The sequence below is a fragment of the Mercenaria mercenaria genome, chromosome 13 (assembly GCF_021730395.1).
Source record: "Mercenaria mercenaria strain notata chromosome 13, MADL_Memer_1, whole genome shotgun sequence".
In the NCBI taxonomy this organism is placed as follows: domain Eukaryota; kingdom Metazoa; phylum Mollusca; class Bivalvia; order Venerida; family Veneridae; genus Mercenaria; species Mercenaria mercenaria.
In genome coordinates this window covers 12035499-12053687 of record NC_069373.1, presented here as the reverse complement: position 1 = coordinate 12053687, position 18189 = coordinate 12035499, and the positions used below count along the sequence as shown (strand labels likewise).

At 34.8% G+C, this 18189-nt stretch overlaps 1 protein-coding gene across 3 annotated transcripts in view; it reads right to left on the bottom strand.

The window, feature by feature from the left end:
• Positions 1-209: 209 nt before the first annotated feature.
• The window catches only part of LOC123530154 (carbonic anhydrase-related protein 10-like), a 44853-nt gene continuing 26873 nt past the window's right edge, over positions 210-18189 (bottom strand). For all 3 annotated transcript variants that reach the window (XM_045310874.2, XM_045310876.2, XM_045310875.2), the window contains 7 exons: positions 7565-7756; positions 7125-7220; positions 5127-5193; positions 2738-2892; positions 2373-2495; positions 1793-1832; positions 210-838 (listed from right to left, as the gene is read on the bottom strand). In XM_045310874.2, the coding sequence (XP_045166809.1) occupies positions 807-838; positions 1793-1832; positions 2373-2495; positions 2738-2892; positions 5127-5193; positions 7125-7220; positions 7565-7756 (705 nt within the window). In that variant the 3' untranslated portion in view covers positions 210-806. The remainder of the gene's footprint in view (positions 839-1792; positions 1833-2372; positions 2496-2737; positions 2893-5126; positions 5194-7124; positions 7221-7564; positions 7757-18189) is intronic.

The following is an 18189-nucleotide window of genomic DNA, read 5'->3' as shown; positions in this document are numbered from 1 at the left end:
ATGTGAGTCTTATACAGATATGGTACAGTTTAAAGACGTATAAAAGTACTTCAAACTGTCAATTTATTATATATATGGTAATGCACATTTCTTAACAATGTACATGCTACATGATATATATTAAAATTTGGATTATATAAATATCCAGTCATTTACGCAGGAAAATATAAGTTAATACTGAGTTCTATAGCTTTAAACAACATAAAGGCTTGCAAAATATATGTAATATGTTATCTAAAACCAAATTTGAAATGCAATCGTTTTCTGCCTGAACAAATTCATTTCATTATCTATAGGATTCTTAATTGACCGAAATGTGTAGTCAAAGACTTCTGACATTCCTACAAAATTGAACACACGCAACGACATTGGAGAGGCCCTTGAAGATTTATTCGATCATTATATCCAGAGAGATAAGGATATTTTCAAAAATGATTAGGAAAGAAATTACGAATGACTTCTTAAACATTGAAAACAATGAGAACCGCGAAAGCCTCAATGCCTGCCTTCGCTAAATCCATTCTCTGACAACAAATAGATAAACAGAATGTATGGCAAGTTTACACGGCAGAAAAATCTTACATCATTTGTTTTCCTTGTACTTTAAAACTTGAGCTTGAATATCGATGTTCTCTTACATTCATATACTTTAATATCAACCAAACAATACTAATGCTGTCGGCAAATTGTTGTTTCGAGTCTGTACTGCAATCCCATATAAACAATGAAAACTTCAATCACACAACTTATCATTTGGGTACTTGAATATGTATCACAATTTCAGATGTCTCTATGGTATCATGGATTCATCTTCCTCTCCTTGGCTTTATTGTGTTCACTAAAATTTTACAAGAAATATTCATTAAACTATTGAAACGAAAAAAAATCACACTTCACTTGATAAAATGTGTTAAACATTGATCATAAATGAATAGCTATTTGCCAATTAATTACAAAGCAATCTATTTTTGAACTACAAATCAAATAAACACCCATTCTATACTTTATATACGTCCAACCAGGCCCAGAGCAAAGGACAAAGTTTGACCTTATGTGAAAGGTATTGCTTAAAAGTCCTTTTAAGTCAATTTGAACGACATGTATTCCGCTAAAGGGCCGAAACTGAACAAAAATATAAATGATAAGTGGAAATCTATCATACATAAAGCTGATTGGACTCTATAATATGTATGGACCAAAACCTAAAAGCAGTAAATCCAAGGGCGGAGAGACTTTTTACAGCCGTCTTACGACAGCTAACGACTGCTGTTTTAAAGATCATTTTGTTTTGAAGCACGCAAGCAAACAAGAACGTAGCAGACTCAATTTGATTGAAACTGTTTATTAGTGGATATGACATGTACAACTCCCCTCCTGCCCCCTAGCACCGGTTTAAACGGAAGCCAGTTATCAAAAAGCCCCCAAAAATACAACATCACTAAGTGAAAGTACGAGGGAAACGTTTTATAGACGCCACAAGGCACTTAGTGAAAAAGGTACTAGTTTATATCAATCGCACAAACACATGTTTCGTCAATTTGATAAAAGAATATGAAGGTCAAGGTTAAGTCACAGTAATGCGTTTTGTAACTGTATGTGCCCGAATATCGATAACAATAAATATACATACAACAGTGACACTCTCATCAGCATCGCTGTAATGTGAAACTGAACAGTAAAAAATATTATTAAAGAGATGGCATTTCACTCTCATTAGCATCGTCTGTAATGAGAAATTGAACGGTAAAAATATTATTACTAAGAGATGGCATTTCATGAAATGTACCCTTACCTTCATAGAAAACTTCCTTCGCCATTGAACATGCTTTTGTCTGTAAAACAAAATATCAGGTAGTCCGTTTATTCTCAACACGATACTATTAATCAAACTGTCTTTTACAATAAGTATTGTTTGAAAAACAATCCAATATTTTAAATACCAAAAATGAAACACATAATAGCAACTGAAATATTTAAGTGATCTGGTCAAATCGAATACATCGTTAAAAACGAATATGTCGGTATTACATTTATGTATCATGCCATGTACTAAGTAATTTGGTGGGGGTTTTGTGCACAATTAATCGGTGAACAATTAAAACTTCCCATTCCTGAGTCTACCATTGACCGTTTGAAAATGTCCCTTTATTTGTTAGTGTCGTCCTTGTTATACTATGCATTTTCAATTTTCGTCTAAAGCAAGATAACATCAAAGAGCTTTGTCATCATGATATAACCAATCCTCTGCTTTAAAAATCTGTTATGAACCTTAAGTATTATAAAAATACACCTGAGTAATTATTGTGTCACGAAAGTTATCAAAGACCATATCTTACTGTAAAAGACAAAAATAATATGAAACAAGAACTTACCCTTGGTCTGAAACTAATATTGGTCCGGAGAAGTCGATTATTGACGGGCTGTGATGGACGGATATTTCCAAAAAGCAGCAAATGTGTTCCACTTTCTTTATTTATATTTCGTAATAGACTTAACTGAAATGAAATAATATGCAGTGTTTTAACGTACTGTGACGGAAAAATAGGCCAAAATATCAATAAATATTCCACACACACACAACTTTCTTATTTGTATTTCTTAATTGAGTATGAAACTTGGTGACCATATATCTACAATATCAAAATTCTGAATAGAAGAACAGAATGGAAGTGCAATATTGCTCTACACGAGTTTGCTTTACATAAATGACTGCAATGAGTGTAAATAATACATTTACCTGGTTTTCGGTTATATAAATAGGTTTATTAAAAATAACCCATGTAACTGTCTCCTGGCATTGTGGCTGTGTAAGTGAACCCTCGTATGTAATATACTGCGGTGTTTGTGGTAACAACACATGCAACGGCAGACCACTTATCCACGTCTGATTATCTGGATATAGTAAGTGAAAATAATTACCTTTCCGGTACAAAACAAAAGTTTACTTATAATTTCAATGCTTCAATGTTCGAGTTTTAACGATATCTCACTAAACAGGGGAAATTAATAAGTAATAAAATGTTTTCTATGAATGGTTAAAGCTTTTTTATCTTTCGCAAATGAATTTAAAATACGTTAAACACTTATACTTCCACATATGCTCTTTCTAAACAACTAGGACGCCTCTTTAAGTATTTGCATACCACAACGGTCCATTCAACTGAGAAAAAATTGTCTTTAATATTATACTCCAAGCTTTAAGACAAAACAACAGAATGATTTCATCATTTTATACAAAACATAAACTACATCAAATTCGACAGATATGTCTTTGTAAAACACGCTCAGTGTTAAAGATCCAACATTTTATGGGGAAAATAAAGACCCAATCTGACATGAATGGTCCCCACCGGATGTACATTAAACGCGCATGCTAAATCGATCCACAAGTCCATTTCTTAATGGAGTCATAACAACATCTTTCTCGTAAAGTCGTCTTTAATCTCAGGCATACGGAAAGGTTAACTCTATTTAATCTTTAGACATAATCGTTTCTTGTCAGACACGTGTTCCTCTAATCGGAAGTTGATGTCACACGGGTAAAGCCTTTTGGTTTCACACTATTAGACGAAGACTTCGGTTTAAATTTTCGTCCAAGTAAAGATGGATATAGTGTGACGATTTTAAAAGCATTTAGGAAACCATTACACAAAAGAACATTCCTTTTAAATAAATTCTCTTTTCATATCTTGCTATTTGTTTATTTCGGTTAGATTTATTCTTCAGAAGTCTATCAGTATTTTATATACTAGAAGAGTAAAGGTGTTTTATTTTCTGGCCTGACGTACAAGAGGGTTCAAAAATAATAAAGCAACAGCTTAGTCTGTCTACATGTTTTAGTTAGTCGGTTCATAACATACTGTAAATTAGTTAAAAAATGAAACTAATTTTGTTTTACAAATTGTTAATTTGAACACTTTCACGGGGTAAAACGGCACAACTAATGGACTATATACTCTAAGTAGTTTTCCTTCTATTACACAATATATACTCCTTTTTTAGTTTTTGTTGGACTTTTATATATAAGATAATATGAAACTATATATATTGTTTTAATCCGCTAATCTTTCTAAACATTAAACTTCCGACTGATTTAGTATGTATGGATATTGCAGTTTACTTTTTTTCTTTGTACGAAAATTCAAAACATAGAATGTTTGCTAGTTACTGGCTTTTGCATGAACAAATGATATTAGGAGTGCCTAGTTCACAAAGTTCTCCAGTTGTATACGGCATAGTAGCATGCGCAATAATTAAGAGAAGCAAGAAACAGATCATGCAATATCAAAGGAGTTCCACTACTGCGACGAGGAAGTGAATCGTGTACAGTTGGTTAGGAATACGTTACCTCGGCAACTGTCACTTTAATTGCATCTAGTGGCACACACGCCATTAATTGTCTAATGAAGTACGTACTCTCAGCACGCAAGTATTTAGAATATAATCTAGAATTCACACGAGATAAGTCGTAATTTAATTTGTTGGTACTGTAATATTATATAGTATTTTTTCAAAAAATGTAGAACAGTGATACCACCATGGGAACATATCTTGTGTAAAATCATGATCAATGTGACATGTATACAGCAGTATAAAACTTGACTTTACTACAAAAGCATCTTGCACCATCACGTCTCAATATCAAAAATAACGAAAAAGCATGCCTGCAAAAGTATAGAGCTTATAACTTTCTGATCAAAGAAAAGGAACATGTTCCATGTTTCATAATAATAAAAAAATGAATGACATAGAATGAGCAAACTAACGTGAAACGATTAATTCTGCCATATACACATTAATTCTTACTATATGTGAAAAAGGAGCTAACAGAGCGCGGAACAGAGCCTAGTTCAAGCATGATTTGATCTCTATAACAAAGTCTCTTTTAACAAAGGAAATCACAGTGGAAGAGTATTGTAGTTCAAATAATACCAAGCAGAGAAGAGTTTCTTATTTAATACCACCATAGCGGCTGTATGCACATTCGAAGTGTTTACGCAAGAAAGGTGCTACAGGTAAAGCAAACATGAAGTTATATACTCTGGTAGGCACGTATTTCGATAAAGTTGGCAGAGTGTTGATATCAATAGAAAGTTTCATAATACTAATTGGGATATGAATATTACCTTTTGAGGGAATGTGCTTTAAGGCATCGGTGATCATTGCAAACGCTTCGTTTGGTTTTTCTCCCACCTGTATAATATAATATATCGATTAGGAATGCATTAGCAATGAAACCTCTCTTTAATGGAATTACTACACTACTGTAATACCAAACGGGGATTAACAAATATATCATTGTTATAGTGCGGGAAAACCAACCATTATAATTGACAAATACTGTTGTTAGGAGAGTACTACACATATTGTTTGTAATAATATTCGTAATCAAAGAGCATATTAATATGTGTTAAATACACATTAACTATAGTATTTATTAACATTTCCGAGGCAGTAGTGCCTGCTATGTTTTGATTTTCATCTATGAAGTCATATTTATTAGCACCTAGTGTCTTTCTCCGCCACCAAAAAGCTGGAAAGTCGCCATGTGACCTATAGTTGTGTCAGTGTGACATTAACCCTCCCACCCCCACCTCCGCCCCCTCCAAAAATATTAAATCGGAATTTTCATTCGTTCTTTATATTTCAAGAGATAGTGAAGGTTTAAATCACCAGCTGATATAAAACCAATATGAGGAGTTTCATTACGAACAGCAAAACAAGTCAGCGCATATCACTTATCGTACGAAAGCAAGACTTTAGCATAGCATTGCGCGGTAACTGAGGGTATTTTCAACAGACGACAATTGGCTTCATTACCTTATTGTTTTCGTCCGTGCTTTTAGCTGGGTTTAATTGGAAGAAAAGTACAGTTACGGACCACAATTCAAACATTCCGCAAAAATGCGCTTGAAAACAAAAATTATGGCAGTTTTTATTTTTGGGTCGAGTAACGTTAACAGAGGAAACAGTTACCCAATCATATACTTAATGATAGCAGCTTGCGACACATCAGAAAGAAACATCCTCAATCTTGGATGCGGATAACTCTATTTTGAGTCGGTATAAAATGCAAATAAAGCTGCTCGATGTCTTATTTATATTGCAGTTCGTTTTACTTTGTTATATATTACATGTGTTTGCTATTAGACGCCTAGAAGATTGTCAACAACATTCTATCAATATAACAGCGTGCATGTGTATGAGCAATGTATATAGCTAACTATGTGGCACCAAAATATGATAATGCGCTAAAGTTAGTAAGTTCTCGTACTTAATGGTTTCTTAATCGATTTTGTCGGGATCACCGATCCAGCCCACGATAAAAAATCTTAGAACGAATATTCAAATACCATATTGTTTTGCATAAATGCCATATTTATAAAAGGTGTCCATCTATGGACAGTAAGTTAAAGTTTCTGTATGGTGAATGAAATCTGTACATCTATAGAAATTGAAATTATTTGTTTCGGCACGATTTTGGTAAGGCTTTGGTGTAACCATCATATAGAACTGCTGTGATTTTCCTCATACTATTGATTGTTTGTGCTAAACGACGTTTACTGGATGTCGAGAGATTTAATGATGTAAATTCATGTAGTCTGTGTATATATATTCTATTAATAATGCATTCTTTCCAAAGCTCATAGCATATCTGTGAATTACCTACAGTAATAAATACAATTCCTGGATTTCAATCAAATGAGATGGAAGTTTTTCTTGCATTACACTTATAGAACTTGAAGTTGACTATTTTGGGAAACATCCGGGTCTAGAGTTATCTTACACAGATAACTAACAGTCAAAGGATCTTTCACTGACTTCACATAACAAGTAGGACCATTGTTTCATAATATATATTCACTTTCAGCGTATTAAAATCATACATAGATATTACATCATTATAAAGTTTTATTTACAGAAAGCAATGTCAGATTAACTTTGAATTGTATGCACTATTTCTGCATGAATGTAGTGTTGAAATAGTATGCTTAACATGCTCTACTTTAGACAAATTTGAATTTTTGCGTTAGTATTTCATTTATTCCTAGTATTCCCTCACACATAGGTTGGAAGACAAAATGTTTGAAGCATATAATAGGAAGATAATTTAGATTACAAACCTCAAGAAATATTGAAAATGCTGCAAGGCCGTTAGGGGAAGACAATGCATGTGTGTAATTCGAATACAAGTCTGCGTTAAAGGCAAGAATCTGCAACTGGAAAACATACATGTCTCGTAAATATCAAAAAGGCCAAGGCAATTTTAATTCTGAAATAAAAACAGCTGAATTATACATTTTCTTTTCAACAATCTTCTTATACTGTAAGTATCGGCACGCATCCCACAACCCTGTTATGGGTGCATAAAAATGAATATGTCATTGAAAATAATGCTTAGCAGTTACAATACAACTTACGAAACACCTGTTGATGAACGTTCTTTGCAATGTCTAATTCAATACGACATGATACAATGAAATCTATATATAATTTTTTCCTAAAGTTTTAGTTGTAATACAGCCTTTTGTCATATGAATTTGAATTGTACTAAAGTTTATACCTCTGCAGGAAATGAAAGACCATTAATTGTGTGCTCGGAACCACTCGACTCATCATGTCCGAAATGCAGCTTCATCTGATGTACGTGATAATTATACTGCAGCGGTCCTGCCGTGACATTCAGATGAGGTATGAGCACTTCTTCCACAAACAAAGTAATGTCATTTCCTGTGTTAGTTAAGTTACCATTTATCTAAAAATATATGAAAAGATTACTGTAATACTTTGGCAAAATGCGTTTTACATCGATATTATGTCTAAACATACTATATATTGCATAAATGTCTTACAACAAAACTGTACTAGAGTTATGTCTAAGAAATAATAAATCTGTTGCTATATTTTATTATTTGATAAAATCATTGGAATATGTTTATTATTTCGATTCTAGCATCGCAAATACTTCGAAATGTACAATACTACAATTTCAGCTCATTCTTGCATAAAAACTACTCTTTTTTCACTGGATCCGCCCATGTATTAACGGGAAAAAAAACGTGTGCAAACAAGGCAATTCACGTGCTGTTAATACCCGATTTTTATTTTTGAAATGCTTTCCCAGGTACATATATGTATTTCTGCGCAGATTGACATTTGGTATCTGCGTCTTGTTTCTTTTATTAAAACCTCTTATTGAAGCATAAAAGATGCAATCTAAACCATAGAATGTTTTGCTGTATCAGTAACTAACGCCAAATGCGCTGCCCCCAACAACGTTTGTACTCGTTTCTTCCCTTGTTTACTCCCCTTCTAGAACTCGGCGTCTATTCAGATTTTGTAGACAACCGTGAATGTTAAAGAATCGCGTGTAACCTGTGCGATTCTTTGTTTTTAGGAATCATATTTATGATTTTGGTAAGTATCAGTCAGTATGTTTTATCTTAATTTCTCGAAGAATTTATATAAACAGCTTGGAAGCTTGACACTACGTTCGTACAGATCCGTACTCCAACTGTGTCCGTACTCAATACAACTTGAATGTAAAGTTATTATTCTTGAAATTGTGCTCGATTGCACCAAATTGTGAAGTGATATGAACAATTATTGGTAATTTTATGTTTGTAATAACGAGAGATAAAAAAATCGTTTAAAAATCTTCAGGATGCGCTTTTGATAGTGTCGTTTATTTCTGGGCCCTGGATACGGATATTTAAAACATGTTTACCGTTTCCAAGAACAACAAGAATGGTAAATAAAAAATGTACCGGAATCGTCAAGTCATCACATATGAAAACAATACATAAAGTCGTCGTGTAATGTTTTTATGCAAGAATAGCGACAATACACGTTTGTTTTGTGTATTAACGTCTGCAGAAGCCCTTGGGATATGTTTGTGACCTCGACCATCGGTCTCGGTTACAAACAATCCCAAGGGCTTCTGCAGACGTTAATACACAAAAATACCGTGTATTATCCCTACAATACATATATGCTGTTACAATTTACAATTTACTAAGGTTGGAAAGCATTGCATCGGTAATGAAACTTCTGTTTTAAAGGAATTTCGGACTAGTTTTATGAAATAGCAACAGGTCGCAAACTATATATCAATAGATTATCAAATAAAATGCAGGGATTTTGTTATTTGACCCAGTGTTAAGATCATAACCTGTGCATGACGTCACATCATTTTGAAGTAAAGCTTTTATAGCATACTTTAGGACGTCACTGCTGAATCATAACTGAGTACATTCTCTGGTAGAGATCTAAACGTGTTTACGGCCCCGCACATGCCAGGACGATTTTTAGCTCGACTATTCATAGAATAGTGAGCTATTGCACTCGCCCATGCGTCGGCGTCGGCTCGGCGTCCGCGTCCCGATTTTGGTTAAGGTTTTGTATGTAAGCTGGTATCTCAGTAACCACTTGTGGGAATGGATTGAAACTTCACACACTTATTCACTGTGACAAACTGACTTACACTGCACAGGTTCCATAACTCTATTTTACTTTTTTACAAAATTATGCCCCTTTTTCGACTTAGAAATTTTTGGTTAAGGTTTTGTATGTAAGCTGGTAACTCAGTAACCACTTGTGGGAATGGATTGAAACTTCACACACTTATTCACTGTGATGAACTGATCTACATTGTACAGGTTCAATAACTCTATTTTGCTTTTTTACAAAATTATGCCCCTTTTTCGACTTAGTAATTTTTGGTTAAGGTTTTGTATGTAAGCTGGTATTTCAGTACTTACTAATGGGAATGGATTGAAACTTCACATACTTGTTCACTATCATGATCTGACATGCACTAAGCAAGTCCCATAACTCTACTCTCTTTTTTTTCAAAATTATGCCCCTTTTTCGACTTAGCAGTTTTTGGTTAAATTTTTGTATGTAATCTGATATCTCAGTATCCACTAATTGGAATGGATTGAAACTTCACACACTTGTTCACTGTCATGATCTCACATGCACTGTGAAGGTCCCATAACTCTCCTTGGTATTTTTACAAAATTATGCCCCTTTGACTTAGCAGTTTTTTGTTAAGTTTTTGTATGTAAGCTGGTATCTCAGTATCCACAAATTGGAAAGGATTGAAACTTCACACACTTGTTCACTGTCATGATATGACATGCAGTACAGAGGTTCAATACCTCTACTTTGCATTTTACAAAATTATGCCCCTTTTTCAACTTTTGTATTCATTCAATTGACAAGGCTGTTGAATAGTCGAGCGTTGCTGTCCTCCGACAGCTCTTGTTTATTATAAAAATGTGTCTTACTACCATTTGGCACTGGAATAATTTCTATATGATGGAAATGAAGTAGAATCTCTTATATTACACTCGTAGGGGGTAAATATAACAGCAAAACATATTTTATCAAAGAATATGTACACTGACGAGATAAAGAAACGCCTCATTCAAACTCGGTATACAATTTTTCGTTAACCGTGATTCAAAATTAGAAAAGAACAATTCCATTCGCAAATTAGATGCTTTACAAGAATTTATTGTCAATAAAAAATCATTTCATTGTCGCATTAAGCTTAAATCTTGAATTTTAATAGCCCGGTCGGAGAAATTGCATTAGAAAAATCAGTAGCGCGTGTGGCCACCTCTGCTAGCAACCACAGCAGCAAGGCGACGCCTCATAGAGCCGCACCAGTTGCGTAACAGATACCGTGGGATTCTGGCCCACTCCTGGTGCAGCGCTGCTACCAGTTCCCGGACGTTTGCTGGCTGGGATTGACGTTGGCGTAACCGCCGTCCGAGATAATCCCACGCGTGTTCAATCAGATTGCAGTCCGGTGAACACGCCGGCCAAGGTAAAACATTAATGTTTCTAGCCTGTAGAAAGTCCCTGGTGACGCGTGCAACGTGAGGTCGCGCGTTGTCGTGCTGATAGACTAATCCTTGACGTTGACGGAATAAAGGGACAACTACATGACGTAATATCTGGTCGATGTAACGCCTGGCTGTGAGATTACCTTGGCAAACGACGAGTTGGGACTTAAACCTATGGTTGATTGCTGCCCACACCATTACTCCACCTCCACCGTAACGATTGTGCTCCAAAACGCAATTGTTTGCGTAGCGTTCATGGCGTCGTCTATAGACACGGATACGTCCGTCGGCGTTCCACAAGTTGAAACGCGACTCGTCACTGCGTTCTGCCAACGCTGGCCGCGATGGTTGCGGGCCCAAATAAGACGTTGGTGACGGTGGCGTAACGTTAGAATTAGACCGCGGTAGGGCCTACGACAGGTAATTCCGCGTTCTCTGAGTCGATTTCTCACTGTATGTCGACTAATTGGACGTCCACGGTTACCTACAACTATACGTGACGTGGATTGCGCCGTCACAAATCTGTCACGTAAATGACGTTGACGTATATAATTATCCTGTCGTATTGACGTTACACGCGGTCTACCTGAACGTGGTCTATCGATAGACGTTCCCGTGTCTCTAACACGTCGAATAAGACGCACAATTGTCGAACGAGAGACGTTAAAACGTCTAGCAACTTGTTCCTGCGTTCGCCCACATTCAAGCATAGCCAAAACCTGAGCCCTCTCTTCAGAATTCAGCCTCGGCATTACGAAAACTAATGTTTTTTTCAGAGAATAGCTGAAAATATGGTTGTGTGTCGTATTACACATGTACATGTGCAAAAATCGTTCAATCAAACCACATGGTTTACATGCACGGACTGCACGAGGAAATCATGACCAGGTACATGAAGTGAACAAATGGCTGAATGAAATCGCGCGAGTTTTTGTTCACTGTGTTTGTCGGTCAGAGTACATGTAGATTTACTACATTTCACAACAATTAAAAGCGTTAGTAAAAAAATAACGCCAAATTTCAATGAGGCGTTTCTTTATCTCGTCAGTATATATATAGCAATTAAGGCGTCCTATGTATGTTAACACTTTGTTTTACAAAAGGGAACTTTACCGTCACAGACGGGTGAAAACCTTATAGTATATTTGATGCGTTTGTACGCTATAAAGTCGATTTAATTCATGCACTATTGTGAATTTTATTTAGCAAGCCTTAAAGATTACGTATAATGATTATTTTTTTGCATTTCGTTTTCTTCACTTTAAATTGAAGGATAAATATGAACTTAAATCGCCTAAAATGTGACTTTGTAAAAAGACAATATATATATATATATATATATATATATATATATATATATATATATATATATATATATATATATGCACTATGAGAGAGATAAATAACCAGTAACTAATGTTTCTTTACGTAAAGTCCTTTTTTCACCGTTATTTATTATACGCATGTTTGCTGGCTGAAAAATGAGATATTCTGGAAGCATAGAACGCAAAACAAGCAAAAAAAAAAAAAATAAATAAATAAATAAAAAAAATATGGACTAGGTTTAACTGAGTCTGTTCTTATAAGGTAATGAAATGTGCAACACCATTCATGTCCCCTAGTTCCCGCTTAATCGTAATTTTATCATTCATGTAAACTGAACGGTTTCCATGATCACAAATAACAAGACATAAAACAAGAATGTGACAATCTAATTCTGCTGTCAGATAATAAAACACTTGCTGAGTGCCCGAATGAAAACTATTTGTCTTCCGGCATTGAACAAGTAGTTCTTTGACGATGACAGTAATCTCATCTTAATTCACTAATATCACTTTGAGCAAACAAAATATCAAATTTAATTCAGTCATTTCCTTCAAGTTGCATTTTTATAGGTATATACATAATGGTATCTTCATATTTTCTAATTCGATTTCGCCTCCGGTAAAGATTGAAAATTGAAAGTTATATATGGTGTCATATCAATACGTGAGCTTAAATCTTATTAAAACCATTAAGCGACAAAAGATCGATTGAACTGTAATTATTAACGCAAGATGTTAAAGTGAATTATATGTACGCTCTTGATTAAAGTTAATGAATTTCCATTTAAGCAAAACACGTAACAGATTAGCATCAATTTGAACAAGATATTGAGTAAATGCGATAGCTTAATCACTTAAAAGCTTTAACGGGATTTGCTTTTCTTTGAAGTGAGGCGTTTTCATGCAAATTTCTGTTATCTTTAAATTTGATTCTTTGGGGACATCTTAAATCTAACTCCATAATTAAATAGTAAATATTAAACAAAACGGACATGGTGGCGTTCGAAACACGTATATCGCATTAAGTTATGAGTAGGACAATGACAACAAAACTCTACTTTTTGTTAGTACTGTAATTTACAAAATCGGCATATTCAGTTTTGTAAAACTGCATGAACATACACATCTCTTACACTTTTCTTTATAACGATGATTGTAATTAAGTTCTCTAAATATGTGAAATTTTGAAAAGAAGGAATGTTTAATCAAGTAATATCATTCTACTTGTACACTCAAGAAAATGGTTTCATAAAGAATGAATCTAGTCTTAACAAAAATTTGAAGTGTGAGTAAATTTTGTAAAACTTGGCGAAATATTCGTGAGCACTGCAGACTTCAGAAAATCCATTTACAAAACATAACCATATAGGTTTGCTCGTATTCTCATTCTCGCATATAAAGAGGTCAACAGTGGTTTTCAGATTGAACATTCGTCTCTCGGGCTTATAGCAAACTGTTAAATGAGAATGGTATCACTAAGAGTGTTCACAATCAGCAGTCTTGCAAACCCAAACTGAATTCTGTTACTTGATTGCTCTTCAAACTGTTGTTTGCTTATGGAGTACTTGTTATTAATGCAAATGGTATTGCTGCTTTTCCGCCAGATTTAATTCAAGACGAAAATATACCGAACAAAAATGCTCCGAATTTATGTAATGGAACGATTTAAACCAATTAAAGTATTCATTGATATTAGCCTTTGGGCAGTATATTTTTTATTTCGTTTTAAGTTTCTTGTCTGTGAAAATACGTTGTCAGAGGAAAGGGATTAACGGGAAAGACACATTAAACCTGCCTTATCTTTCAAACATACAAGTGTCTTAAAATCAGACATTCTAATCTTTTAATGCTACACATTTACAGACAGAATGACAAACCTTAAGGAATATATCAGTGAAATATATCTGTAAATTTCACAATGAAAATATGAAATATACTTTTCTCTGGTACGAAATTTCACTTCAGGCGGGAGAATATGACTCTCTTAAATAATCGGTATTTTCAGTCAAGGCAACTGTGTATGCTATTTCTGAAAAAGGACATAGCGACTGCACACATTGATATGCAATAATTCAAACTTTTATTGTTACAAGGAATCTGATTGGTCTAAAGAAAACAGAAAAATTGGAAACTCCACAGGTCGCTCAACACGACAAAAACGAAAATGCTGCAGACTCGGTTTGATTATTCATGGACGGTAATGGAAATGCATGCTACCGTCTGCGCCCTCTAGATCCGGGTTGAGCAGAACTCAACATTTACACATGCTACAAGTACAAAAACAATTTAGAGACATCAACAGATGTATCCATACGGCGGTGCACATGGAACCTTCAATGATACACTAGTGTGAAATTCCATGAAAAGCGGCGAATGACCCCTAGTTAAAATAATAGGTTTGCCCTAAACGAGAAAACAATGGGCAGAACTAAACAAACTGGAATATAGAAAGTGGATCTGAGGTTATAGAGCCCGCATATCTCAGGAACTGCCAAAAGCCAAAGATAAAAAGCAGGCACCATATCCTAGTGGTGCCATACCCAAAGCTATGAAAGCGGACGTATTGGAATCACCCAGGCCGAAATGTTCAAGCTGATAAACTAAACAGTACCAATAACACGACATAAAAGCCGTGATGAAAGATCTGAGAAGATCGAAATATAATAGCCCTGACTGAATGTACGGGAAGACTTTTTACGGCCGCCTCACGTCACAAACAACACATGCTGCTGTGATAATAAAATAGAGAAAAAGTGAAAACTCCACAGGTTGCTCAACACGACAAAAACGAAAATGTTGCACGCTCAGTTTGATTGAACATGTTCATGGACGGTAGTGGAAATGCATGCTTCCGTCCACGCCCTCTAGCCCCGAGTTGAGCAGAACTCAACATTTACACGTACTGCAAGTACAAAAATAATTTAGAGACATCCGCAGATGTATTCATACGGCGGTGCACATGGACCCTTCAATGATACACTAGCAAGTAATTCCATGAAAAGGGGCGTATGATCTCCAGTTAAAATAATGGGTTTGCCCTAAACGAGAAAACAATGGGCAGAACTAAAAAACTGAAATTTAGAAAGGGGGGCGGTGGGGGTTGGGGGGGAGGGGGGGGGCGGGGTCTGAGGTTATAAAAATCATGTGGTTACGATTTATACTTGAATGCTGATGCCACTGAGAAACATTTAATGACAACTGTTAAAACTTAGTTATGGTTGAAATATTACCCCATTTTTAATATAAACATACACTGTGAGTTGTTTTATTTAGAAAAAATAGAACAAAAATAACAGTCAAAATAAAAAATCCAAAAGAGTTACAGCTTAACAAGGCTAGTACTTCAGATTTAGAAGCGTCATTTTTGGACTTAAATTTAACAATTGTGAATGTAGAAACGAAAATATATGATAAACGAGACTACTTTAATTTTAAAATTGTCAACTTCCCCAACCTTGATGGAGATGTCCCTCAAGCAACATCATACGGTGTCTATATTTGACCATTTCTTCGTTTTGCAAGAGCTTGCTCGAATTTAGAGGATTTTAATTATAGAAATCTTCATATTACAACAGGGTTACCGTCAGCATAAGCTACGGAAAGCTTTCACTAAATTTTTAACTGATCGTCCGAACTGTTAAAGAAACCTAAATTCAAATTACAACTTAAATATATGGTAGGGTATCAGGGCTGTTATATTTCGATCTTCTCAGATCGTTCACCACGACTTTTATGTCGTGTTACTGGTACTGTTTAGTTTCTCAGCATGAACATTTCGGCCTGTGTGGTTCCAATACTCCCGCTTTCATAGCTTTGGGTATTGTTTAATCACCCCTTGGATATGGTGCCTGCTTTTTAATTTTGTCTTTAGGCAGTTCCTGTGATATGCAGGCTCCATAACCTCAGATCCCCTTTCTAAATTCTAGTTTGTTTAGTTCTGCTCATTGTTTTCTCGTTTAGGGCAAACCCATTATTTTAACTTGGGACCATACCCCGCTTTTCATGGAATTACACACTAGTGTAGCATTGAAGGTTCCATGTGCACCGCCGTATGAACACATATGCGGATGTCTCTAAATTGTTTTTTTTTGGTACTTTTAGCATGTGTAAATGTTGAGTTCTGCTCAACTCGGGGCTAGAGGGCGTGGACGGTTGCATGCATTTCCACTACCGTCCATGTACAGGCTCAATCAAACCGAGCCTGCAACATTTTCGTTTTTGTTGTGTTGAGCGACCTGTGGAGTTTCCACTTTTTCTATTTTATGTGTTGCTAGTATGAAACAATCCAACTTGGTCTGCAATTCAGAGACATAGAATAAAATCAATGATGTTTAATAATTATAAACTACAAAAACATAAATTCTAATACGACCCGATAAACAAAGTAGACTGGAACTGTGTGTTACCAGCAGCACATGCATGGTTTGTACGTAAAATTCAAACGAAACAGCGAGGCGCTAGAAAAGAAGAAATATGGTGAATGTCTTCCAAAATTTAGATAACGTGTTAGAATCAAAAGATATATCTCAAACAGTGATTTGCTCTTGGATAAAATCATAGTTGGGAGTTCAGCTGCGTATTATTATATCATTATACTCTTGATATAATTCATTTGCATCTAAACTCCAAAATATAAACTGCTTGTGATATTATTTCTTAAATAATTTTGCGAGAATATGACAGAATATGATGATTTTTATCAATTCATAATTATAAATGTGAATACGCTAGTTTCTAGGACACGCATTAAACCGATAATATAAATACCATTCTTGTAGTAGTACCAGTAAATTGCGAAACATTTTGTTTGAGAGGATTTAATACTATACCGTTTCGATGAAGAGATTTTACCTATCATTCGTATATTTATTTTTAGATAGATATTTAAAACCCTTAATGGAACATAAACATATTTTTTTATTGATTACTACCATAGCAATAAACTAAATGACACAAACTATTTCGTAAATCATAAAAATAGGACCCTTTCAATTATACTGCAGAAATTATAAACCCAACGTAAATGGTAAAAGAATCCCTGACTAATTAAATAATGTGAGTGTAAGATTAAACAAAAGTGGTTTAATACAGTTTTATACCAAAAGATTTTATCATGGAGGATGATATAAGTTGCCATTATATGAACAACTTCACGCTGCACATTGTTTGTTAGCTTGTATAGGAAGAGCAAACACTCTTTCAAAATATGAATTTTCCAGGTACATGATCATTTTGTAAACAGTGTAAGTTAATTAAGAAACAACGGTTACAGAGACTACCTTGTCAAAAATGGAATCTAACATTCCAATTATACGTGGCTGAATAGTGGTGTTATTTTGTTAAGTTAATTTTTTCCATTAAAGTATTTTGAAACTGTCCTTTTCATATACACCAATGTATAATACCATCACTTTGTCCTTTGTTAAAAACAACGATTAGCTTGTCCTATATATTTCTCTTGATTGGGATGATTGTGTTGCTCTTGTATTAGTAAATATGCTCTCTGATCAAAGCGAAAATTAGCACATTGCTACGGTGACTTACAGTTCTTGTAAGAAATAGTCAGATATAGAAATATTATAAAAATGTACTTAAAACACTTTTCTTTCTGATATTTTTTTAATCATTTTTTTTAAATGGCCGAAAGTTTCATTAGAAAAGCATATTAACATGGCTTTGAAACACATCACACATTTGGTGTTTAACCCTTTTACAGTGGGATAGAGGCTGGATCAGTTGGAAGGCTCCATGACAGAATGTTCTTAAATCCCACCGGAACTGAGCTGCCTTGATCTGTTTCATAAGGATTTTAATGTTGTTTTTCTTGATGCTCTGTCTTCTGCTAAAGTATTGGATACGTGCGTTTATGGTTCTTAAACTTATTTTTAAATAAACGTACCAGAGCATTTTCGTGGTTTAAATGCCATGCCTTCTATTTCCATTGCTTATGTAACGGAACTAACTTTTATTTACACTGTCCTATGACTTTGGAACACAGTGAGGACTAA